The sequence below is a fragment of the Lacerta agilis genome, chromosome 2 (assembly GCF_009819535.1).
Source record: "Lacerta agilis isolate rLacAgi1 chromosome 2, rLacAgi1.pri, whole genome shotgun sequence".
Lineage (NCBI taxonomy): Eukaryota > Metazoa > Chordata > Lepidosauria > Squamata > Lacertidae > Lacerta > Lacerta agilis.
Window position 1 is genome coordinate 11,664,462 of NC_046313.1, and position 24,523 is coordinate 11,688,984.

Here is a 24,523-nt window from a genome sequence, read left to right on the forward strand (position 1 = left end):
AAGTACCCCAATAAATCAATCTGCGGCTGTGTCCCAAAATACAGCAGAACTCATACTGCCTCCAAATGAAGCCGCGGAAAAGCTAAAGACTCCCTCAGTGCTCCAAAATATGACAGAATGTACGTTAACGCCAAGCAAAGCCCCGGAAAAGCGAAAGGATCTCTTGGTGCCCAAGCGGTCAACCTTACACAAGAGGGCTGTGGGATTTAGTGAATATTCTATACAATCCAAAAAGACGCCCGCTAAATCTCTGCAGAATGGATGGAATCTAACTTTAAATAAATACAAACTGGTTTTTATAACCTTTGATAATTACGGATACCATTCAAGGCAGAGACAAAGGGAAGGCAATATTCGGATGAAAATTGACCACGCTATTAGAGACCTCGTACGAGCAGAAAACATCAGCAATATAACATTTCTCCCATATGACAAGATATACAACAGGGTGGTGGTGACCTTTAAGGACTGGAGGGCAGTAAAGCAAGTACTGGCAAATAAAGACAAACTGTGGAGAACTGGGCTACGGACATTTCGCCTCTTTGAAAACATTGGAACCCCCCCTCCACTTCTAGAGAAATGCAAGACGGACAGATGCAAATTTAGATTCACAAAGCACAGTGAGGCAGAAATCCCCAAGCCAACCCAGCTGGACACTGCCAAAACCTGTACTCAGGGAAACCAATACCCGGAAATTCAAATACCTCCAGAAAAGGCAGAAAATGACACCACATTTAAAAACGGGCAGTGCCTGATGGCCAACTTAGAGTTAATTCAGAAATCTCAAGACGCATTAATGTAATTAGGGTGAGGAAGTGTGGTGCTGTACTTCCGTGTAGGGGAGCCTGTGTATCTCCAGATATTGTGGGGCTCCAACTTCCGCCAGCCCCAGCTGGCACCGCCAATTAAGACTGGAGTTGCAATCCAGCCACCTCTGGAGGGCCACAGTTTCCCCACGCCTGCTGCGCATAGCCATTGTGGCTAGCAGCCAGCCAATGACACAGCCTTGTCCTCCATACATGGGACAAGGGTGGAGGAGAACGCTCTTTAAGGTCCCCAGTGCCCTCACTTAAAATGGCCGCCGTGCTGTTTTCACATGAGTAGAATGTGTCCTTTTATTTAAAATGCATCTCTGGGTTATTTGTGGGGCCTGCCTGGTGTTTTTACATGAGTAGAATGTGTTCTTTTATGTAAAATGCATCTCTGGGTTATTTGTGGGGCATAGGAATTAGTTCATTCCCCCCCCCAAAAAAATAGTCCGGCCTACCACATGGTCTGAGGGGAAAGTGGACCGGCCCATGGCTGAAAAAGGTTGCTGACCCCTGCTCTAAAGGGACAGGGAAGAATGAAAACAGGAGCTTCCAGAATACTCTCGGGGTCAGGAGAATTTTAAAAAGCAAAACAAAACAAAACAAAACAAAACCATAGCAACGCGTGGCCAGGCCAGCTAGTACTCTTATAAAACTGCTGGTTATTACAATACTCCTGCCAATGTTCTTACCTGTTTACAGTTTGTTTGTAAATATTCGATAAACCATTTCCATTCTTTTATAAAAAAATAAGTTTCTTATCTTGATTTCTTATTAATGCAATGTTTTTATATGTACCTGCGTATTTTTTTGCCATATTTTGGTTGGAGTTGTCCGCCACTGCTTCAGTTTTCTGTACACCGCTTAGCCTTAGAGGTACTTTTTTAATACGTGGTGGAGCGGCATAAAAATTAAATCCTCCTCCTGCAAGAGACGCAAAATAAATTATTATTGTTGCCGTTCAATTAAATTAAATTTGTATCAAATAAAAAGCAGATCGGACCGGGCGCCAAAAAAGTTTGCGCGGCAAGCAGCCTGCATTCGCTGCTCTCGCCTCCAGGGGGCAGCCTCGCAGCAGGCCGAACGCGCTGCCTGCGGCCTCGGGACACGTGACAGGCAGCACGGCAACTCCGGAAGCGGAAGCGAGGCGTCGGGCATGCAGCGTGAGCTCCCCCCGGCGGAGAGGACGGGGCTGAGGGGAAGGGAGCCGGAGAGAGACCTAGGCAGGTTGGTAAAGGGAAGGGCCGAGGGGGGAGTCCGGTGGGGCGGCTGGGGAAGGAGAACGCCCCCCCTCGCGGCCAAAGGGTCGGAAGCGAAGAGGGCTGAGCGGGAGAGGCGACTTCGTTCGCGGGGCAAGAAGCGGGGGTCGGGGAAGGGCATGTTGCTTCCTCCCCTTCCCACTCTGGAAATGCGGGTGCATTAGGGCTGCCACCTTTGTTTTGGGGAAAATACTGTACAGGGATGGTGGGGTGCGATTTAATCCCCCCCCCCAATCTATTACAATCTTACCACACACACACACACAACATGAATTTGTAAATCTGCCTATGCTTGACTCCGCTACATGACGTTTCACACACCTGCCTTTGCAGAGGTTCCCTAACTTGGCAGAGAGAGAGAGAGAGAATCATGTAGTCGGAAGGGACCCGGAGAACATCCAGTCCAACCCGCTGCAGTGCAGGAATATGCAGCTGTCCCATACGGGGATGGAACCTGCAGCCTTGGCGTTATTATCAGCACTTCACTCTTACCAACTGAGCTATCCAGGCTGACATGGATAGAAAGAGAGAAAAGACCTGAAATACAGGACGTAGCATTTTGCATTGAAATATGGGACAATCCTGAATTATACAGGACAGGTGGCAACCCTAGCTCTGCATGCAACCATCTCCCCTGGGTGGTGGTGTGGAGAGAACTTTTCTCTGTTTCACCTCAGAAGCGCCATGCCGCGATGTGTGTGTAGGGATTTGGGCTATGGGGAGGAGGTGTATCGAAACCTGCCCCCCTCTCAGGCTTTGCCAAAGTGTCTTCTGTTGCTGAGCTGCTGCGGCTTGGGAGCTAATAGCTTAACCTAAATCTGTACACACGAATTGTTTTGAGGACACCGTGTTGGCATTGCCTGCCTTAATTTACTTAGGGTGCACACTTGCCTCCTGTGAGTAAGCCCCATTGAATTCGATAGGACATACTTCCCAGTAATAATAATAATTTTATTATTATACCATGCCTATCTGACTGGGTTGGCCCAGCCACTCTGGGTGCACAGGATTGCATTGTTAGTACAGTATATTTTCTGTAACTAATACTTTTGAGTTAATAAATCACAGTTAAAAAACAAATAACTCACCATGAACACCTCCCTCTTTCTCTTAGAATGGCAATGGCACCCACCTGAGAGCTGCCAGAACTCACCTGAGAGGTGCCGGAACCCACCTGAGAGGTGCTAGAGCTGAGTTCCGGTGAGTTCTCCCTTAAAACAAGCACTGATTTTAGGTTGCCAGACTTCCACGCTTTCCTAAATCTGATTGCAAAAGCCAAACAAACCCATTCATGCTTTGTTTAGATATAAACTGTGCTGCTCCTTTAAAGCCTGGGGAAATAAAATACTCTTAGTTCCTCTATTCTCCTAATACTATTGTGAAGCAGGTGGCTGTTCTGTTCTAAAGATAATCTCCTACAGGCACTGGAGATGAATATGATGTCATGAATCCGGTGAAGAGTTGAGCATAAATTGAAAACCTGCATAGGACAGGTGTTTGACCAGTAAATAGAGAGATTCACATTTTTAGGGATCAGTGATAATTAGTTATACAATGGAAGGTCATGGAGGCAAAACATTAGGGGTCTGTGAGGAAACAATATGTATTTACAATTGCTTTCTGAAGTACTGAGTTTAAACTGCTCTTTCTGGTTTTCATTGTTAATATTTGCATAGAGGTAAGGTGTGGGTGTTGATCTTTATCGGGTTAACATGAGAGCTAAAAGCTCCATAGCCGAGTTGTAGGAAAGTTGTAATTCAGGATTGCCGCAATAATATTACACTCTCAGATATTTTTAGTGGCTTCTGCCTCCTGGCTATAGAGGTATTACAGACATTTTAATGATAAGCTGCAAAGGAGTCCTTGGGAGACAGTTTTGTTTTTGCTCTTGATTGCTCCCAAGATCTCTGGTGGAGGAGATGGCTAGTTTAGCTGGTTGAGCTCGTTTTTCACTGCTCATATGGGAAGCATTTGAAACAACATGAGGAATACTTGGCTGTAGCAGCCTCTAGTAACCTCAGGCTCACTCAGTTTCTCTTTCTTAGCTTTGAGGAGGTACAAGATAGTTCCTCAGGGGTCTCCTTGCTAGCTTTGCCTTTTCTTGCTGCCCCTCCCATATCTCCCTTTGGAGCCAATCCCTTTGGCTCTCGCTGTCCCAGTATTTACACAGTAGTTTATCTGAGCTACTGAGAGGGCTGCTTTACACTTAAGTCTTTGGACTCTGGAGCAATCACTTCCTTGCAGTTCCCAAAAGTTAGGGTTCAGTTTTTTAAAAATGAAGTTATGTTTCAGGCAGCAGAGAGCATTTCAGCCGGTCTTACTTTGCATGTAGTGTGGGACGCTGATCAAGGTCAGTATGCATTATTTCTGTCTCTTCTTTGACTCTGGTATGCGGAAAGTAATTGGGCATCATGAAAAGTCTCAACATGTGGGGGTGGGGGGAGGCATGGATTGTATTTCTCATGGTGGTGGGGGGAAATGTTAAAGTAATTTGACTTTATCAGTAGAACAAAGCTATCTCTTCCCTTCTCACTTGAATGCCCAGCATTGCTCCCCATTCCCCTTTCCTCGGGGTGGAGAGTCTGCGGCCCTCCAGATATTGTTTGATACTTCATCTCTGACCATGCTGGCTGGGAGTGATGCCAGTTAGAAGTCCAGGAAAATCCTGAGGTTAGGTAAAAGGTAAAGGACCCCTGGATGGTTAAGTCCAGTCAAAGGTGACTATGGAGTTGCGGAGCTCATATGGCTTTCAGGGCGAGGGAGCCAGCGTTTGTCCACAGACAGCTTTCCGGGTCAGCATGACTAAACCACTTCTTGCACAACAGAACACCGTGATGGAAACCAGAGCGCACGGAAATGCCATTTACCTTCCCGCTGCAATGGTACCTACCGGTATATATCTACTTGCACTGGCGTGCTTTTGAACTGCTAGGTTGGCAGGAGCAGGGACAGAGCAACAGGAGCTCACCCCGTCATGGGGATTCGAACCGCCAACCTTCTGATCGGCAAGCCCAAGAGGCTAAGTGGTATAGACCACAGCGTCACCCACATCCCTGGTTAGGTTAGGGAACATTAGGTTCCTTAACTCCTTTTTGCCACTAATCTCCATATGCTTCTGTTTTTGCACTCCGTCTCATTTGCTATTCTAGTTTGTGCCAACTTTAAAAACTACAAGATGAAATTGAAAGATAAGCTAAAGTACACATGGAAGCTAGCCCCGTTGTTATACGCACACCATGTTGTATGCTCCGAAATACCACTGTGTAGCTTGTGAACATAAGGTTTGCCCAGACCAGAGGTTCACCTATTCCACTACTCTCCTAGAGTCCCTCTTGAACAGTGTTTTTCCACCGGTGAAGCATATGAATATATTGGGCAGGTGGGTGGGACCTGAGTGTTCCCAAAGAATATGTACAATATGAGTAAAATAATAATAATCAAGTTTGTGCAATTTCCGTCCATTTAAAAATGCAATTAAAATAAGAGGGGAGGTGTGGGATTTCTGTAATTGCAAAGATGGAACATGGGTTAGAAAACAGTTGAGAAGCATTGCTCTAGGACACTTAACAAATGCCTGAAGATGATCGGTCTTTTGTTGTGTATAGCCAGCATTTTGGTACTTGGAGCCATATTGCTTATGAATGGAAGGCTCATTTAGCAGTGTATTGTAAATATTAGTAGCATGAAAGGAGAAGTTGATCCTCTTCTAGTTTACACAAAACTTTCTTCTTGGTTACCTGGAGGTGACTCCCATTTGTTGCAGATGGCCAGACAATAAATTGTTCACTTAATGTACTCATGGTTTCGAAATGTGTTCAAAGTTTTGGGGTGTCATCATTCATTTAAAAACCTATATTCAAAAGTTACAATACAGTTAAAATACAATATATTTTCAATCAATATACCCCCTCCACAGACACCTCTGTGATGATGGTGGCATTAAAATATCCTGTTCTTCTTCAAGAAAAGAGAAAAAGGGAGACCAGATTGTGTCAAAGGTATCTTTTTCGGAGATGCCTTTGATTAGTCACCGATGGTATGTGAGGGATTTTGATAGAGCACTGCTCCAGATGTTATTAACCCAAGCCTCTGTTGGTATATTAGAAGTTTCCTTCCATTGTTGGGCAATAACTAAACTAGCTGCTGTGAACAGGAAGGAAATTAATTATTTAGATTTAAGGATAGAATTTGGGGTCAAATCTAATAATAATAAGGCAAGTGCCAAATTAGGAGGGATAGATTGTTTAGTGATTTTGGAGGTCAGATTAAAAACTTTCCCCCAAAAGGCAGGGACCACAGTGCACTCCCACCATACAGGAATATAGGAACCTCGTTCTTCACAGCCTTTCCAACATAATGGTGAGCTTAGAGGATTTATCTGTGCAAGGCGTGGGGTGGGGTGTCATCTTTAGTGTGCGGGGGGGGGGGGGGTGAGAATGTTAAGACTGCACAAAAGTGTGCACCGAGTACATACAGTTTGTGCCAAGCTTTTTCAGGAGTGTAAATGCACCAAAGATAAACTCTGCTCTGCCCACCTCCAAGTCTTGCTGCAAAGCTGCCTAATGCAAATTGTCACATCCGTATCTCTTGCGTTCTTCTCTTTCAGGTGTGTTGGGAGCAGATATCGGGAGATGTGCTGCACATGATGATTTAGAACACCATGCTGGTCACTGCCTATGTTGCTTTTGCCTTCCTCCTGCTGATATGCATTGGCTTGGAGTTCTCTGCCTGTCGTTCCAAGATCACCGGCAGGTCTTGCTCCAACCCAGCCTTCCTGCGGTTCCAGCTAGACTATTACCAGGTCTATTTCTTGGCCCTTGCCGCTGATTGGCTGCAAGGACCTTACCTCTATAAACTGTACCAGCACTACCACTTTTTGGAGGCTCAGATCACCATCATCTATGTCTGCGGCTTTGCCTCCAGCGTGCTGTTTGGGCTGGTCTCCAGTTCCTTGGTTGACCGCCTGGGCCGTAAGAAATCCTGCATCCTCTTCTCCTTGACTTACTCCGTCTGCTGCCTCACAAAGCTCTCCTGGGATTATTTTGTGCTCATTGTGGGAAGGATATTAGGGGGGCTGTCCACTGCCCTGCTCTTCTCTGCCTTTGAGGCATGGTATGTCCACGAGCACGTGGAACGCCACGACTTCCCAGCCGAGTGGATCCCCGCTACCTTCTCCAAGGCGGCTTTTTGGAATGGCATCATTGCTATTGGAGCCGGCGTGGTCGCCAACGTCTTTGCCGAATGGCTGGGGCTGGGCCCGGTGGCCCCCTTCATGGTCTCCATCCCCTTTCTCATGCTGGCGGGTGTCTTGGCGATGAAGAACTGGGACGAAAATTACGGCAAGAAGAGGGCTCTCTCCAGGACTTGCACTGATGGCTTGAAGTGCCTCCTCTCAGACCGCCGGGTCTTGCTTTTGGGTACCATCCAGGCTTTGTTTGAGAGTGTCATCTACATCTTCATCTTCCTTTGGACTCCCGTCCTGGATCCCCACAACCCACCCCTGGGCATAGTCTTCTCTAGCTTCATGGCGGCCAGCATGGCAGGCTCATCGCTCTACTGCGTCGCAACCTCCAAGAAATACCACCTGCAGCCCATGCACATCCTTTCCCTCTCGGTCCTGATGGTTTTCTTTTCCCTCTTCATGCTGACTTTCTCTACCAACCCTGGGCAGGAGAACCCTTCCGAGTCCTTCTTGGCCTTCCTTCTCATTGAGCTGTCTTGCGGCCTCTACTTCCCTTCTATGGGTTTTCTGCGGCAGAAGGTGATCCCTGAGAAGGACCAGGCAGGTGTCATGCACTGGTTCCGCGTCCCGCTCAACCTGCTGGCCTGCCTCGGCCTGCTGATCCTCCATGACAGCGACTACAAGACAGGCACCAGGAACATGTTCACCATCTGCTCTGTCATGATGGTGATGGCCCTCCTGGCCGTCGTGAGCCTCTTCACGGTGGTCCGTAACAACGCAGAGCTCAGGTTGCCCAGTCCGCCTGGTCAAAGTGAGGTCTCTTCTCCTGAGCTCTGATATGTGATGCTATTTCTTGGGGGAAGATGCTCTGGAGTTGGCCAGTCATCTGTTGCACATCACAGTGCTGGTACTGTATATAGGCAAGGACTCCGCAGAGAGAACACAAGAATCTCTTCTGAGTCTTGTGTATCCTTTCCCCCCACATGGGATAATCTTTTCTATGCCTTTTTCAATAAGGATTGATCCCTATCGGACTTGATCTATGGCAAGCATAGCTTTCTTTTCTGCACCGTGGAGTTTTTGATTCCCGAGGCATCTTGACTTCTGCTACCAAAATTTGTGTGTGTGAGGGTGTGGGGAGTGCTTCCTGCCACTTCATCCTGGATAGATTGTGGAAAGTAATGGGTGAAAAAGACACAGCCCTCTATTTTATTTTTTTTAAGTGAGCAGTGAGGTTGATAGACTGACCATTATCAGTATTGAACTTGTTCAAAACGTCAGCCAAATTCCATGTTGTCAACCCTCTGCTTTTGGAAAAGAATAAAATACATAAAGCTTCTCTTCTCAGTGTTAATTGGGGGGGGGGGGGGAGTATATGATGAGGCCTTCATAGTTCAGGCCCAGGATTGAGTATCGGTGGCTCTTCACATGTTCTAACTACAGTTCCCATCATTCCTGACCATTGGCTGTGCTAATGTAGGAGGGAAGGGAGAGGGCAAACCCTTCATGCACACGAATGAAGACCCTGTATTGCTCAAACTTCTCCCTTCCTACTACATAACTGATTTTAGAGTTGCAACATTTCTAGAGGACGGGCGGAAAGGAGAACCTGAAAGGTTTTCCACGTAATTTGATCCATAACAGGAAGCACAACTTCTGTTATCAAGAGAAAGAATATGAAAGGTATGTCCTTTAGCACATGTCTTGAGGCGGAGACAGAAATCATAGAATTGTAGAATTGGAAGGGACCCTGAGAAGCATCTAGTTCAACCTCCTGCAATGCAGGAATACGTAGCTATCCCATACGGGAATCGAACTTGCAACCTTGGCATTATCAGCACCGTGCTCTAACCAAATGAGCTTATCCAGGCTGATATGAAGGTGCTTTCAGCCTTGGCCAAGACCAGCAGAGGCACAAAGCAATAGAGGCAGTCAGTTTTTACTTCTCATATCTCACAGGGTCTTCTCGTGCCTCAGAGAAGGCATTGAGAGTTTATTGAAGGGACATTGGGAAGGGGGCTGCTGGCAGAAGGAAAACTCACACCTGAAGAGCCACAGGTTCCCCATCCCTGGTTTAGCAGCTGGAATATTTTGAATTCCTTATGTGGTGTCAGGATCTTTTGCAAGTCTTTCTTGGGAGTGTTTTACTTTTTTCTGCAGTTGGGCATTGTTTGACTGCACGGTAATGAAAAATAATTTCTGATTACTACCTTTTTGCTTTTGTTTCAAGTTTTTCATCCTGTTTACAGAGAGTAACAAATTAATATGAGCATCTGCTGAGTCTTTGGATGTCAGCCACTCTGGACACTTGGAAAGATATCATGAAAATGTTTTCATAATAACGGAGGCTCAGACTAAAAAAAGGTGGAGGTGTGGTAAGAGTTGTTAATGACCATTATGAGACACTTTACAGCAGGTAAAGTGCAGGTATTATTTTATTGTTTATTTTCTTATTAAATTTGCATACCACCCTTCATCCAAAGATCTCAGGTTCACAGCAAAAAAAAGACAAAAACACAAAGTACATAAGAGCAAACAAAACAAATGCATAACCTCCCATTTACTCCTACAAACACATTTAAAATGGCGTAGAATGTTACTCAGCCCATGGCCTGGTTGAAGAGGAACGTGAACCGCCTTAGGGAGAGCATTCCACAAACGGGGACCCCCTGCAGAAAGGGCCCGTTCTCATGTTGCCACCCTCTGGATTTCTCGTGGAGGAGGCACACAAAGAACAGCCTCAGATGATGATCGCAGGTAGGACTTGCAGCCAGTAGCATTCTTTTTCCACACTCCTGGTTTAGAATCATAGACCAAAGGTTCATGTGGTCGAGAATTCTGTTCCCAGCAATGGCTGGGCAGAAAACTCCTGTTTTCTCTGATGCACCTGATACTCACGAGGCAGTCTGCCTCTTGACACAAAGCTTCCATTTAGAGCAGGCTTCCTCAACCTCGGCCCTCCAGGTGTTTTTGGCCTACAACTCCCATGAACCCTAGCTAGCAGGACCAGTCAGGGATGATGGGAATTGTAGTCTCAAAACATCTGGAGGGCTGAGGTTGAGGAAGCCTAATTTAATAATTGTTGTTGTTCAGTCGTGTCCGACTCTTCGTTACCCCATGGACCAGAGCATGCCAGGCACGCCTATCTTTCACTGCCTCCCGCAGTTTGGCCAAACTCATGCTAGTCGCTTCGAGAACACTGTCCAACCATCTCATCCTCTGTCGTCCCCTTCTCCTTGTGCCCTCCATCTTTCCCAACATCAGGGTCTTTCCTAGGGAGTCTTCTCTTCTCATGAGGTGGCCAAAGTACTGGAGTCTCAATTTCAGGATCTGTCCTTCCAGTGAGCACTCAGGGCTGATTTCTTTAAGAATGGATAAGTTTGATCTTTTTGCAGTCCATGGGACTCTCAAGAGTCTCCTCTAGCACCCTAATTCAAAAGCATCAATTCTTCGGTGATCAGTCTTCTTTGCTTAAATCAGGGCTGGATAACCAGACTCCCAACTCCCTTCAGCCCCAAGCCAGCATAGCAAGTGGCAAGAATGATGTCCTTTGTTGTACAACAACATCTGGAGGACTACAGGTTTACCCACCCCTGGTTTAAAATCTATCCTCCGTGAGTGACTCATTCCCTTACACAATGCAAGTGTCGTTGCAACATGTCATTGATTAATCGATAAAATCTTGTTTTCAACGCTAGCTCCGATTTACGGTGCAGATTACTGCAGCTTTCTAAAGTAAATAAATTATAAAAACCACAGGCGTCGGGAACATTTCAGAAAAGGCATCCTCTCTTCCACAGGAGCAAATGCTCTTCGTAAAAGGGTGCCTGCTCTGCCATGCAGATGTGTCACCTAAAGAAAACCACTCATGCTTGCTTTCAACAGAATATTGCAGTTATGTGGAGATTTAATTGATCTTTTTCACGGGCTGACAGTTCTACTTGTTACTGAAGAATTTATCTTGCTAATTTGTGATTACCGTGTAAGCCTTGAATTCCCCTCCTGCTTTTGTACCCAGGCGGGCAGAAGGAGGATGTTCTTCTCCTGGTAGATCTCTGGACGATTTATCACTTTTTGCCACATCAGAATGTGATGGAAACGTACCATGTACATGTTGCCAAATGATAACCATTTCAGTAGTATGATGCTGCCTAGAGTTATGGCAGAAGGGTATGGGAATCCATGAGCACGCCCCACCCCATTCAGGACCCTTCAGAAGGCTTTGAACCTCTTGTCTGGGTTACAACAGTCTGCAAGATGTGTTTCTAGGCAGGTTGCATCTTGGAATGATATTAGCCCCACGTTGGTCAAAAGATTCCTGCATTGCAGGAGGTTGGATTAGATGATCCTCATGCTTCCTTCCAACTACGGTTCTATAACTTTCAGTTCTATAATCATTCTCCCACTCCCAACTCTCTATTCAGCCTACTGCTGGGTTTGTGAGCAGAGCAATCTTGCAAATAAGGCCACAGAAGTTAATGGCCCACAAATCTCACATTACTAGTTCAGAAAATACAGATAGCCACCAAACCTTTTTGGCAAAAATCCCTGGGCAGTTTACAAAAATTATAAAATCTGGGTACAACAGAATGCAGATATAAATCAGAACACAAGAAACACCTTTAAAATCCATTGTTTGAAACAGCAAGTCACCAAATGGGCAGCATAACACTCTCAAATATCCAAATAGGTCTGCGGAAACAAACTTGAGCTTTTAGATGTTTGAAATCTCCAACAGGTGGGCCCAATTGTACCTGTTACTAATTTGTGGTAGATTGGTGGTAACAAAAGAGTAGGGGGAAAACAAAAACCACTATCCAAACCCTTTCATGTTAAAGATCTGTCTGGTTGCCTGGAGATGATTCTTACCTTAGGTGGAGGCAATTAGCAATATATAAGCCTAAAACAGGGTCATTAATGCCTAGCGGTATGCAAAGAATAACGGAACAGGATCTCTCATGGGGATGAGGAAGAAATATCATTTTGTCCCCTTGGAAATGGGTTGCCTCCATCTCCATCCGAGTCTCCAGGGCCTGGAACGTGCAGGATTATGTCTGCAGATACTTGCTGGCAACTTCTGCTGCTGCCTGTCTTTGCAGTACCCCTGCCCAATTAACATCATTATGCGTACAGAGAGGGTTGCAAGAGCAGTCATACTTGACAAACCTGTTGGACCGCTCCCACTTCCAGCCCAGAATTATCAGCCTAACTTAGTGCAGGTGGTACTTGTTTTTGGAGGATTCGTCACACCCGTACATTTGCCACCCCACATTGAAAATTGTGCTGGGCTATCTCAAATGCAGAATGAGAGAAATGCTCGCATGCTGGTGCATAATTATATTGTGCATTTGTGGTGCGTATGAAAGGAGCTTATGTGTTTGTGGTTCTCCCTAGAAGGTGAAATGATGCAGAACCTTCCAGGTGGCCCTTCGTACTTTCAATGTGACCCTGAGATCTTATGATGAAGGGCGGTATATGAATCTAATAAATACAAAAATATAAAAGTAATATTGAGTAGTTGCTTTAGGCAGCTGATTCTATTGGGTGTGCCATTTTCCTGCTATCAATCTCCAGTTGTGAGCACTTGTTAAAGGGAAGGTGTCAGTTTGAGGTTTTGCTTCAGGTGCAAAAGTACCCTTAGTCTCTCCGTTAACAGCATTAATACACCCTCACCCCCAAATTATTTCTCTTGCATATACAGTTCTTCCAGTGCACTTTATATGCTACAGATTTTACAGAGGCAACAAGCCTTAGTTCCCCCTCTGTCTGTGCTGGAAGTTAGGAAGCTCTCTTGGGGAGCAGATCCAACACATTAATTTGAAGGACATTCAACACACATTCAAATCTCATGACCTTCCCGCAAAGAATCCTGGGAATTGTAGTTTGGGGGCGCTGGGAGTTGCAGTTCTGTGGGGGGGGGAACTACAGTTCCAAGGATTCCCCGTGGGGTAAGTCTTGTGTGCTGAGTGTGCTTTAAACGTATGGTGTCAATCTGCCCTTGTAGATATTCCAACACAGAAAAGTGCCTTATTACTTAGACAACTGGTTCATTTAGCTCAGTATTGTCCACACAGACTGATGGTGGCACTTCAGGCAAGGGGTCTTTTCCCAGCCCTGGGGATCGATGCTGGGGATCGAAACTAGGTATCGTGTTCACAGCGCCCAAGGACAACCTCATGACTTTTAACACTTTAGGCAGAAAACTCCCCAAGTGCCTCCTCTTCTCTTCCTGGGAGTAAAAATAATCATTTCCTGTCCTTTCGTAACACCCAAAGTCAGTGTGGCCTGTGGCAGCTGTCTCAATCTGCCTAATAGGGCTGGTCGTCTTTCCACATAAGGTATAGAAGTCTCTATGTAATAATAATAATAATCACCCATAAATGCCACCATTCCTGTGAAAGAATTACGTGGCAACTCTACTTCTAGCCTGTAAATTGTGTGCTGTAAAAGGTGTCTCTAAAGGTAATTTTGCAGTACTCCTGCAAGTTGCTTTTTTTGGCACTGGTGGGAGAAATGCCAAAAAATAATGGTTATTGGCAGGGATGTTATACCAAGTAAAAGGATGCGTAGGGACAAGTTTGTGGATGGAGAAAGGGTTTTCTGTGGGACCTGCTCCTCATCCAATGAGCTATTTTATCTCGCTGCAGGATCCCTGTAATACCAAACCACCCAGTAGCTACCGCCATGTCCCAGTGCAGTATTTACTTTTCTAACAATAAGGGCCATCTAATTTACCCCCATAATTTAGCCCGGACACTGAGACCCAGCTCTGAGTGCTTTCTGGCAGTTCCCTCGCTGTGAGAAGTGAAGTTAAAGGGAACCAGGCAGAGGGCCTTCTCGGTAGTGGCACCCACCCCATAGAATGGCCTGCCATCAGATGCCAAGGAGATAAAGAACTACACAACTTTTAGAAGACATCAGAAGGCAGCCCTGTATCGGGGAAGGTTTTAATGTTTGACGTTTTATGTATGCTGGAAGCCGCCCAGAGTGGCTGGGGAAACCCAGCTAGATGGGTGAGGTGTAGTAAATAATAAAATTATTATTATTAGATTAAGATAATAATGCTGCAAGAGGAAGGGTTCAGTTTAAATTTATAAATTTCTAGTTACATTCTGAGTAGTCCTTCATAAACATAAAGATGTAAAGTTGAGGCAGAGATGGCTAAACAGCGTACTACTTACAAATTACTTAAAAAAACCTGTAATTCTGTAAACAAGGCCAAGCCTTCAGGTTTATAATGTATAGAGTTAGCTGGGCAACACTCCTTGAGACAAATGAGACTTGGGTGGCACAATAACGTTTTCTACTTTGTGCCATCTCCCTTTCAATCCAGAAGGCGGAGTTTTATATGTTTGGAGTGGGTGGGAGTTGAGACCAGAGCATGGGTTCAAATCCCCAGTTCATGCAAAGAAATAGCTGACTGTAGCCTTGTCCACCATCTCAGCCTAACTTATCTCTAGAGAAGGGGAGAATCACATATGCTCACTTGAGCTAATAAAGGTGTGAGACAAATGCAATAAGAAAACGAGTAAATTAAACCAGAAGGCACATCATTGCAAAATGTGGAAAGATAAACAGGGCACCACAAAAGGCGAGCTTCGAAAAATGTTTGAATTCACACCCAAGGATTCACCCGTCCCATTTCCACTCCTGTCTGGTATTCCCCAAAGTGGCTCTGCAATTCAGGGTCAAACCTATTTGGAGGGGCGGGGGCTACTGCCAAAAATGGGACTTTCAGAAGACAACTGCTAAGAGGGGTGTCATAAATAAAAATCTGCCCTTACTCCCTTATGGGGTACACAATAGCCCTTGTAAAGTCATTTGCAGGTTCTCCATCGGTAGGAGTAAATAACAGAGGCCAACCAGAGAATATTTTGAAGCAAAGCAGCTAGTAAACTTGATCTTTATTGTTCTGTTGCAACAGGGTCTTGACCTCCCCACACACAGGAGAGCGGGGGAGGGACCTAGAACAAAGGCCCGCTTGGCCTTATATAGAAATGCACATTTACTTGGTACACTAATGAACAATTGTAAATATATAAAACCTTAATATTCTTACAACATGGGCATAGCATGCATGGCCCATTTTTCTCTCTAGCATTCACGTATTTCAATAAAGGAGCTGGCAGAAATGAAGAATATAACTGGCTGATTAGCCTTTTAATAAATAATAATTTAAAAAATCAGGAGTTTGCTATTTTCTCCAATATGGCAAGATTAACACAGTCAACATGAAACTGCATCCCTTATTGAAATTTTGGCAAGCCAAACATTTCTGGCTTGAAGTCACTCATGGAGGAGAGGACCAGGGTAGCTTCCTTGGTTAACTCTTTCGCCAGCTTTTCATCCGGAACCATGACCACTTGCATGCCGGCACTTATACCTGATTTGACCCCGTTGGGCGCATCTTCAAACACGAGGCACTTTTCTGGAGGGGCCGGAGGCTCAAATTTCCTTGCGCAGACCAGAAAAATATCAGGCGCTGGCTTGCCAGCCTTCACTTCCGGGTGATCTCCCAGCACAATATGGTGAAATAATTGAAATATGGCCTGGTGGTGTACTGTTTTCATGTCAAATGACTCTTTAATGGAGCTGCTAGCCACAGCGATGGGTATCTTGTGCTGATGCAAATGGCGGATGAGTTTTTCTGTGCCTGGCAAAAACACGGATTTGGGGAACAACTCTTTCTTCTTCTTCTTACTTTCTTCCATGATTTGGTCCGGGCTTATGGGGAGGTCCAGGGCCTTTTGAATCATCACCACCGCTTCTGCTTCCCTTCTGCCCATGATGGAGGACTTCACCTCCCAAGTGAACTGCTTTCCGTAATGGCCGCACACATCATTCATCACTTCGGTGTAAAGGGTTTCGGTATTTATAAGGGTGCCGTCCAAGTCAAAAATGACGTGAGTGACGGGCTGGAGAGGTTTGGAGCTGGTGGCCATCGGGCCGCAAGCAACAGCTACCTCCGACCAGCTGCAGCTCAACAACCGTCGAGCAAAACCGCTGCACACGGGCGCTGCCGTTGCCCCGACGGCTTCTATGATTTCACCCTCACTCTGCAAACTGCATTCACAATTCTATGTCGTCTTTTAAGGTGGCAGCAGCAGCACCCAACTCTATTTTGGCTCCGACTGTCGCAAAGCACGGTCCGGCGCGACTTTCCTTCTGGAAGTTGATTCCCCACTTAGGGAAACTGACGGCGTCCGTGGGCTGTTTGCAGCAGTCGCGGCCAGAGAAGTTGGCGGTGGCACAGGCACGGTATCAAAGCAGCCCGTGGTGCAAAAGCTCTCGATCTCTCGACCACCACGATCCTGCGCGTGCAGGGCTCCCCGCAGGGCTGGAGAGCCTGTGGACATCCAGGCTGCTGGACCCCCAGCTCCCTTGGCTATTGGCTATGCACAGGACATTTGGGGGGGATTGTTCCTGCACTGTCGATTGGCCTTCGCCCTTTCCCCTTTACTGCGACACTTGCTTGGGAGTAAGACGCCTTGAAATCAGTGCGGCTTACTCCTGAGTAAATAATGGCAAATGCTCAGGATGCATAAGCAAGATGTGGGCGGTCCACCAGAAGAGCACGTCCAGTCCTATTTCCCTTGTTTAAAAAAAGTCTTCTCACCCATGGGCGTAGGCAGGGGGCATCTGCCCCCTAATTATCAAAAGCAATACAAATGTGAGGTTCTGCCCCACCCCAAACAAAAGCCTGTCCTCCCTAACAAAAATCCTGGCTACGCCCATCATGTCCTCCCCTCCCAATAAATGCACGCGAAAGTAACAAAAATCTGCAACACCGCGCAAAAACCATCCAAGAGGCTTGCAGATAATGGAGCGGAGCGCAGCCCACTCGCCAGCTTTCTGCAAGAACGGTGAGCTGAGGATCCGATCCTTTCCACGTGCGGAAGGAAACCATAGCTCTGAAGAGTTGGAAGGGGCCCCAAGGTGTCATCTAGTTCAACCCCCTGAGATGCATAAATCACATCAAAATCACCAAAATAGAAAATTCTTTTAAGTAGCACCTTAGAGACCAACTGTGTTTTTTCTTGGTATGAGCTTTCGTGTGCATGCACAGATAGCCATCCAGCCAACCTCTGCTTTAAAACCTCCAAGGAAGGAGAGCCCACCACCTCTAGTGGCAGACCGTTCCAATGTCGGAACAGCTCTTCCTGTCAGAAAGCTCTTCCCGACGTTTAGTCGGAATCTCCTCTCTTGTAAGTTCAAATCAATGGGCGACGCGTCCGCCGTAGCCCATCATTGGCCGCAGCAATAACATAAGCGATCCTATGCAAAGCAGCAATGTATTCCGTAGGCAATTCTCTTGCAGCAAAGCAGCCGGAGCAAATACTGTACCACAAGGCGCTACGCTATTTCCGCCACAGGGGAGCGCAGCCCGCGAAGGACTCTCCCGGGAAAGGCGGGGCTACAAGGCGGCGACGGTGATTGGCCGCGGGCGCCGATTTGAACGGGGAGCGCGCGGGGCGCGGCTCCGCTTGCTTGCCTCGCGCGGCTGCCGTTTAGGGAAGGGACCCAGCCGACTTCTAGGGGCCGCATGAAGACTGGGGGTAAGGTACTGGGAGTAGTGGGTGGTGCGTCTACACGGCGCAATCCGAATCCGAGCCGAGTCATTTCTATAGCGGCAGAGAAATGTTTCCTACCCCCCCAGAGCAGCCGAACCGGTTTTCTATCCCGAAAGGTGGCGGAGTCCGAGCCCAGCCTGGGAAGAGGGTTGTGCGGTGTTTTTTGGGAGCCAGTGTGAACGCCCCTCTGGACGCCATTGGGTTTAGGTACTGGCGGGCTTGAAGCGCAGGGGTAAAAAGTGCCCTGCAGACTCAGCCCTTCAAGGCGCCCCCCCCCCATAAATGCCGTCTTGATTTGTTAAGCATACTTAATACTGCTTTCGATGTAATTGTGAGGTTTAGCATGTTTTCTTTATTGCAACTTAGTTAATAGTGTTTTGTAGATTGTTTAATTATTTGTCAGTTGCTTTATATGAGTTGTGCTGCGTTTGTGATGCTCTATTATGTTCTGCCATGTTGTCATTTATTAATTCATTGCTATTTGTTGCTTATTTTTCGTAAACTGCTTTGAGATTCATTTGAATGAAAAGTGGCTTAGCAATACTATCAATTAACCCTTTTAAATGATCCAGCAGCTAGGCTCTTCATATGCTCCATATGTAGTGAGAGGAATTGGCCTGCAAGCAACAGGGGCATGCAACTCAAGGGGGGGGGGGTGTAGCAGTCCAGATATTGGAAGCCTTTCTTGAGCTCAGTAAGCTCTTGTCTGTAGTAATAATAATAGTAGTAGTAGTAATTTTTATTTTTTTAAATCTATACCCTGCCCATCTAGCTGTGTTTCCCCAGCCACTCTGGGTGGCTCCCAACAGAAAAACTCAATCAAACATTAAAAACTTCCCTAAGCAGGGCTGCCTTCAATCAGCCCTGGTCTAGTTGGGACTTGCTATTTTATGGTTTTCTAGCTGCTGCCAACACACTAGGGTCCCTTCCAATTCTGTGATTCTGTGACACTGTAATGATTTTGTACTGTGATAAGTAGGGATGAGGGATATAGGACCAGACTAAATATGAGAGAGAGAGAGAGAGACCTGGCTCAACTCTGCATATGGACTGGTAATTTTATTTGTATTCTTTCTGCAGGATGCGAGATGAAGTTCCTCAAAGATGCGAATTTTGTGGCGCGGACCAGCACTTCCCAAGAAACACTGACTTTGTTATCTGAGTTGAAGGTAATGCTGCTAGATGTGTTCTTAAGGAATGGCTTTTGAAAGAGGGTTATGTGGCTATTATTCGCCATGGTGGGTAAATGGAATCCCAAGAATTAGACACAGTCAGTATATCTGTGAATATGAATACCAGTTATTGGGGGATAAATAGCTTGTGAGCTTTCTGGAAACCTGTAACTGACCACTACTTAAGTTGACATGGGAGTTTTTGGTGTAGCTGATATGATTCCTGGTGGGTGACTTGCATGGGGTGTTCTAACAGCCTTCCTGTGTTGAACGTTGGGCTGTGCTGGGAGAAGAAATGCCAACTCTCACAATGCCCAAATGGGACTCTGGATGCATGTTTTTCTGTTGTATAAATCAGTGATGGAGAACCAACCTGTGGCCATCCATATGTTGTTGTGGGACTCCAGCTCCCATCATCCCTGACCATGCTGATTGGGACTAATGGTGGTTGAAGTTCAGGAACATCTGGAGGGCCACAGAGTTCCCTATTCTTGGTACACGTAGATACATTGCCTCCACAAGGGGCTTAGTAAACCTTTAAAAATGGTGAGATGCTCTAACAATGATATTAAAAGTCTCCTCTCAATTTCAGGAATGCCTCGAGGGGGAACCCAAAAATGCAGACTGCCCAAGCCAAGCCTCCAAACAGGCCACAGCATGTGATAGAATCCTACGGGCTTGCATCCACAGACTTGGTGAAGGTTTGGACTGCCCTGCTCACTTGGAAAGTCTCCAGGCTCTAGCTGAGGCAGCCTATGGCGGCTACACTGCAGCAAGGCTCCAGTATATTCCCCTCTACTTGGAAAAGTTGCTGTACCATTTGCTCAGGGGTGTGGCTGCTCAGGGCTCCTCTGATTCTTGCCTAAGGTTTTCTGATCTCCTCTATGAGGAACTCTTGAAGAACCAGCCTCCCCAGGTGCCTGCTGATGACTATGCGTCTGTTGCCAAAAGCACCTTTGGTGTGCTGTGGAAGAGTGCGGACGGCAGGGCTAAACTGGACAAGACTCCAGCAGAGCTCAGGGCTGTGCTCTCCACCCAGCTGCAAGCTGTACGCTTCTTGCTGCTTCTGGAGAACGATGCCTCCAACCTCTCGCTTCAGGAGGCCCCGTACTTCACCTCCAAGGTGGCCCGGCATGCCTGCATTGCAGCTGTGACATTTGAGGCCCAGCGGAGCCCGCTGAGAAAGGAAGAGGCCCATTTTCTCAGTGCAGAGTTGTTCCGCCTGTTGGTTGCTCCCCTTCTGGAAAAGAGGGGTGTGGATGCGCATTTGGCCTTCCAGGACTGTCTCTGCATCTTAGAGCTCACTGTGGTGAGGTGCCGTTACCTCTGCAAAAGTGGCTGCTTCAAAGAGAGCGATGACGTTCTCCAGCAATTTAGTGGCTACTTGAGAAAGTCCAGCAACGAGGGCCGTTGCTTTAGTGTGGCTGTAGACGTACTCTCTGCTGGAGTTGAGCTGAACAAAGTGCTGGTGCAGGCTGAGGGTTCAGTAGAGCCCTTCTTCATCCAAGCTACTCAGGCTCTAAACTCCTCACCAGATGCTCAAGAGCCCCTGCTTAGAGTGTTGACTGAAAGCTGCCAGTTGCTTGTAACCCCTTTGTATGGACTTGCAAAGAACAGCAAACAGGGCCTCTTTAACCTGCATGATATTCTGGGGATCTCTGCCTTCATGGAAAGTTACGTCACATTACTCCAGAAGCTGATGGATTTAGTGAGTAAAGCCTTCCCGGCCTATCCTTTCATACAGTCCTGGATGTCTTTGTGAGAGCAGTAGTGCATGGCTGAGATGTAAACAATAGGGTTTTATCCTGGATTTGGGGAGGGGAAGGTGCAGACTATGCAGAGATTCAATGAATGTGGTTCAATGAACACTTAAGGCTTTCAAAACATGTTTTATTCCTTTGGTTTAGCCATAGAGTAAAGGTAAAGGGACCCCTGACCATTAGGTCCAGTCGTGTCCAACTCTGAGGTTGCGGCGCTCATCTTGCGTTACTGGCCGAGGGAGCCGGCATACAGCTTCCGGGTCATGTGGCCAGCATGACTAAGTCGCTTCTGGCGAACCAGAGCAGCGCACGGAAACGCCTTCCCGCCGGATCAGTACCTATTTATCTACTTGCACTTTGACATGCTTTTGAACTGCTAGGTGGGCAGGAGCTGGGACCGAGCAAAGGGAGCTCACCCCGTCGCGGGGATTCGAACCACCGATCTTCTGATCAGCAAGCCCTAGGCTCTGTGGTTTAACCTACAGTGCCACCCGGGTCCCTTAGCCCAGGGGTAGTCAACCTACTGCCCACTAATGCATCTTTCTTGATGGTAAAATTTCCTTACCGCCCACCAGTGCTTGATGGAAGGAGGATTCAGCTTGCGCCATAGAACCCCCTACCAACCACCTAGAATCCTGAAACAGCCACTAGTGGGGAGTAGGGACCAGGTTGACAACCCCTGGTTTAGCCTGTGTGGGTAATAGGAGGTGGGAGGGGATAGGTAGGATAAATACCTTTGCTCAGCTATTGTGAGATCTAGAAAGTTTATTTTCAAAATACAGCCTTTTATATAGTTGTGTGAGAGAAGAGGGGGCACAATCAGATTTTCAGAATGCAAATGTTGGCGTTACATCTCAGAAATAAGTTTTCCAAGTTCTCATCTACAGTATTGCATTTTACACTGAAGTGTGAAAAGACTTCGTAAACTCTGCAATGGTGGTAGGTAGATTAACAAATTTTATTTTTCCTGTCTCAAATTAAAATAGGCCAGTTTCTTTGCTGTCACTAGAGTGCTACTGTTTTTGTTTTAATGGGATTTTTAGGAGGGCTTTCAGCGCTTTAAAGGTTTTGCATGTAATCTTATACAGGTTTGACCTGGGATTGTTCCAAATACTTTGTCATCTTTGTCTTCTACAAGGTTCTGCCGGAGAACACGAGACAGCAGCATGCTCTGAAGAAGCAACTGTACCACTACTTCCAGATGTACACGACTTTGATATCCGACACTCTACAGACTCTGCAGGTAAGTCTGTCTTGAATGGACAAAAACATTCAGTTTGTGGAAGTAAGACTGAGGTTGTCTTCCTTGGGCAGGATAAATAAGTCTTAGTCTCTTTAAGCCTTGGCTCAGCAGAAATTGTTTGCTGCCTCAGAGGGGGAGTTTTGGTCTTCTGTCAAAATGTCTGGTAGCAAGACTGAAAGATGCTTGCCTGGAGATTTTTTTAATTGCTGCTCCCTGTCAGAGTAGACCAGGGATGAAGAACCTGTGATCTTTCAAACACTGCTAGACTGGAACGCCCATCATTCCTGAGCATTGACCATGCTGGCTGAGGTTGATGGGAGTTGTAGTCCAACAACATCTGGAGAGCCACAGATTCCCCCATCTCTGAGGAAGACAATTCTGGGCTAAATGGAACTTTGGTCAAACAAGAAAAAGCTCACTTTTATCACCTACCAGATTCCTATACAGTCGTACCTCAGCTCCTGAACGCCTTGGGAGTCGAACGTTCCAGCTCTCGAACGATCGAAAACCAGAAGTGAGTGTTCCGGATTTCGAACGTTCTTTTGGAAGCGAAACATCTGACAGGGCTTCCACGGCTTCCGATTGGCTGCAGGAGCTTCCACCAGCCAATCAGAAGCCGCGCTTTGGAAGTTGGATGGACTTCCGGAACGGATTCTGTTCGACTTCCGAGGTATGACTGTATAGACAAGATGCTGACATGGTTCCTCTCACATCAACAGAACGCCCATGGTTCATAAATAAGAGGAAAGTGTGATTTCTTTTTAGCTGTGAACGTGGAAGCTGACCTCTGAAGGGCAGAAACAAAATGCCTGTGTGGCACAAGCCTCTTCTCCTACCAAGAATGCACACATCAAAGTGAGCATATCTTGCTAAAAAAGCAATAGGATGTGATGTGGTGGCTATCTTATGCCTTGAATGAGGAACTTTTGATTTTGTAAAGATCTGCAAATCAAAATATAATTGACAGGCACATTGAAAGATGGTGGGAAATTGCTAGCTTATCCTAATCATGCAAACAAATGTGTGTAAGTTCCAAATTGCTTAGATGATGAGTTGATGTACAGGAAGAATAAAGTAGGGCTGGAAGGCATGCAAAATGAAGGCAGAAGTCTTGGGCCACAAAGTAATTAAGATTAATTTATATGCAAAATACTGTGGTGTGTCAATGGCTGCAGGGAACTATAGAAATCACCCTATACTTAAAATGAATATGCATGCTAGGTACTGGAAAGATAATATCTTTTTTAAAAACAACAACCCTGAAACTGAATTGATTAGCAGTTTGGATTAATACAATTAAGTGATGAAAATGCAGGAGGAGTTTAAAGAAGCCTTGGTTAGTGAATTATATTAAAAGAAAACAAGGAATTTTGGGGACAGAGATTGAATTCATGCTTCCCTGAGAATGTCATACCGTATCAAGACAATGAAGCAGGAAGTGTTCAGAGGAGCAATACATTTATTAAGCATATATTAAGTATTTGAGAAATAGTCAAGTTAATTATTTTGAAATGTAAAACTTTTAACTGTGTTTTCTTGCAGTTTTTTCTTCACTTTCATACTCTCTTAACCTTTTATGCTTTTCTATGCTCTTTTCTGTTGTCTTTGTCCATGGAGTTTATGGACAGTGTTCTCGAAGCGACTGGCATGAGTTTGGCCAAACTGCAGGAGGCAGTGGAGGATAGGGGTGCCTGGCGTGCTCTGATCCATGGGGTCACGAAGAGTCTGACACGACTGAACAACAACATGCTCTTTTCTAGTATCCTATTTCTAGTAATAATACTTTATTTAAAAAAAGAAAAAAGGGGGAAGGAGACTGCAGCACACTCACAATTCCTCAATCATACCATATCAGGTGCAGCATAGTTTTCCTAATTGACCCTACGTACTTTGACCATTGAACTTGATCAAGGTGATGATCTACTATCTGTTGCAGGTGCCCTGTGGTGAACAGTTGCTTTGAGTCTTGAAACAGATGGGTAGCCGTGTTGGTCTGCCATAGTCAAAACAAAATAAAAAATTCTTTCCAGTAGCACCTTAGAGACCAACTAAGTTTGTTCTTGGTATGAGCTTTCATGTGCATGCACACTTCTTCAGATAGTCTTGAAGTTCCCCCTCCTGTTTTAATTCCTAAAATGTTTGGATTTCCACACAGGGGCCGGAATCTGCAGCACTGCCAGAGTTACTAGTTTATCTTCAGAAGGTTGTTACCTGGATGTTGGATATGCTAGTAGGTCTTCCCAAGAAAGAGCAGGCTGAGTACCTGGATTTCTCAGGTTGGTTTCCAAGACGAACAGCTGTCTTTCTCCAGCTGTCCGAGTCTGAAGGTGGGACAGATGCAGCTGTGTGCAGATCTGTTGGGGGTCATAATAAGGAAGAAAGATGAATGCATTCTTCATTTTTGGCATCTCTCTCTGTCTCTGAGGTGTCCACCTTTCTCTCTTTAATTGGTGGGTGGGTGGGTAGATTGCCTTTAGCAAGCTGAACTTGCTGGAGAACTTGGAGACATTACATGTCACTTGCTAAA

The 24,523-nt window shown here is 46.1% G+C and overlaps 3 protein-coding genes across 4 annotated transcripts in view; 2 read left to right on the forward strand and 1 right to left on the reverse strand.

Annotated features, from left to right (window-relative positions):
• The first annotated feature begins 1,937 nt into the window (after positions 1-1,937).
• MFSD5 (major facilitator superfamily domain containing 5) lies at positions 1,938-8,589 on the forward strand. 2 transcript variants are annotated; one of them, XM_033138594.1, is made up of 2 exons: positions 1,938-2,036; positions 6,675-8,589. In XM_033138594.1, the coding sequence occupies exon 2, from the start codon at positions 6,729-6,731 to the stop codon at positions 8,085-8,087; it is 1,359 nt and encodes a 452-aa protein (XP_032994485.1). In that variant the 5' UTR covers positions 1,938-2,036; positions 6,675-6,728; the 3' UTR covers positions 8,088-8,589. The 2 variants fall into 2 exon arrangements, with proteins under 2 accessions (XP_032994485.1, XP_032994486.1); XM_033138595.1 differs by lacking the exon at positions 1,938-2,036 and adding an exon at positions 4,396-4,418.
• A 6,849-nt stretch (positions 8,590-15,438) lies between these two features.
• LOC117042885 (pseudouridine-5'-phosphatase-like) lies at positions 15,439-16,249 on the reverse strand. The gene has a single exon (XM_033142527.1). The coding sequence runs from the start codon at positions 16,190-16,192 to the stop codon at positions 15,497-15,499; it is 696 nt and encodes a 231-aa protein (XP_032998418.1). The 5' UTR covers positions 16,193-16,249; the 3' UTR covers positions 15,439-15,496.
• A 1,483-nt stretch (positions 16,250-17,732) lies between these two features.
• ESPL1 (extra spindle pole bodies like 1, separase) overlaps positions 17,733-24,523 on the forward strand; it is a 39,586-nt gene continuing 32,795 nt past the window's right edge. Inside the window, exons 1-5 of the mRNA XM_033138596.1 lie at positions 17,733-17,806; positions 18,902-18,990; positions 19,586-20,701; positions 21,892-21,996; positions 24,152-24,272. Of these exons, the coding sequence (XP_032994487.1) occupies positions 17,794-17,806; positions 18,902-18,990; positions 19,586-20,701; positions 21,892-21,996; positions 24,152-24,272 (1,444 nt within the window). The 5' untranslated portion in view covers positions 17,733-17,793. The remainder of the gene's footprint in view (positions 17,807-18,901; positions 18,991-19,585; positions 20,702-21,891; positions 21,997-24,151; positions 24,273-24,523) is intronic.

Excerpts from the sequence above, each read along its gene's own strand:
- MFSD5 (XM_033138594.1), top strand. The coding sequence starts at position 6,729 with ATGCTGGTCACTGCCTATGTTGCTTTTGCCTTCCTCCTGCTGATATGC.
- LOC117042885 (XM_033142527.1), bottom strand. The coding sequence starts at position 16,192 with ATGGCCACCAGCTCCAAACCTCTCCAGCCCGTCACTCACGTCATTTTT.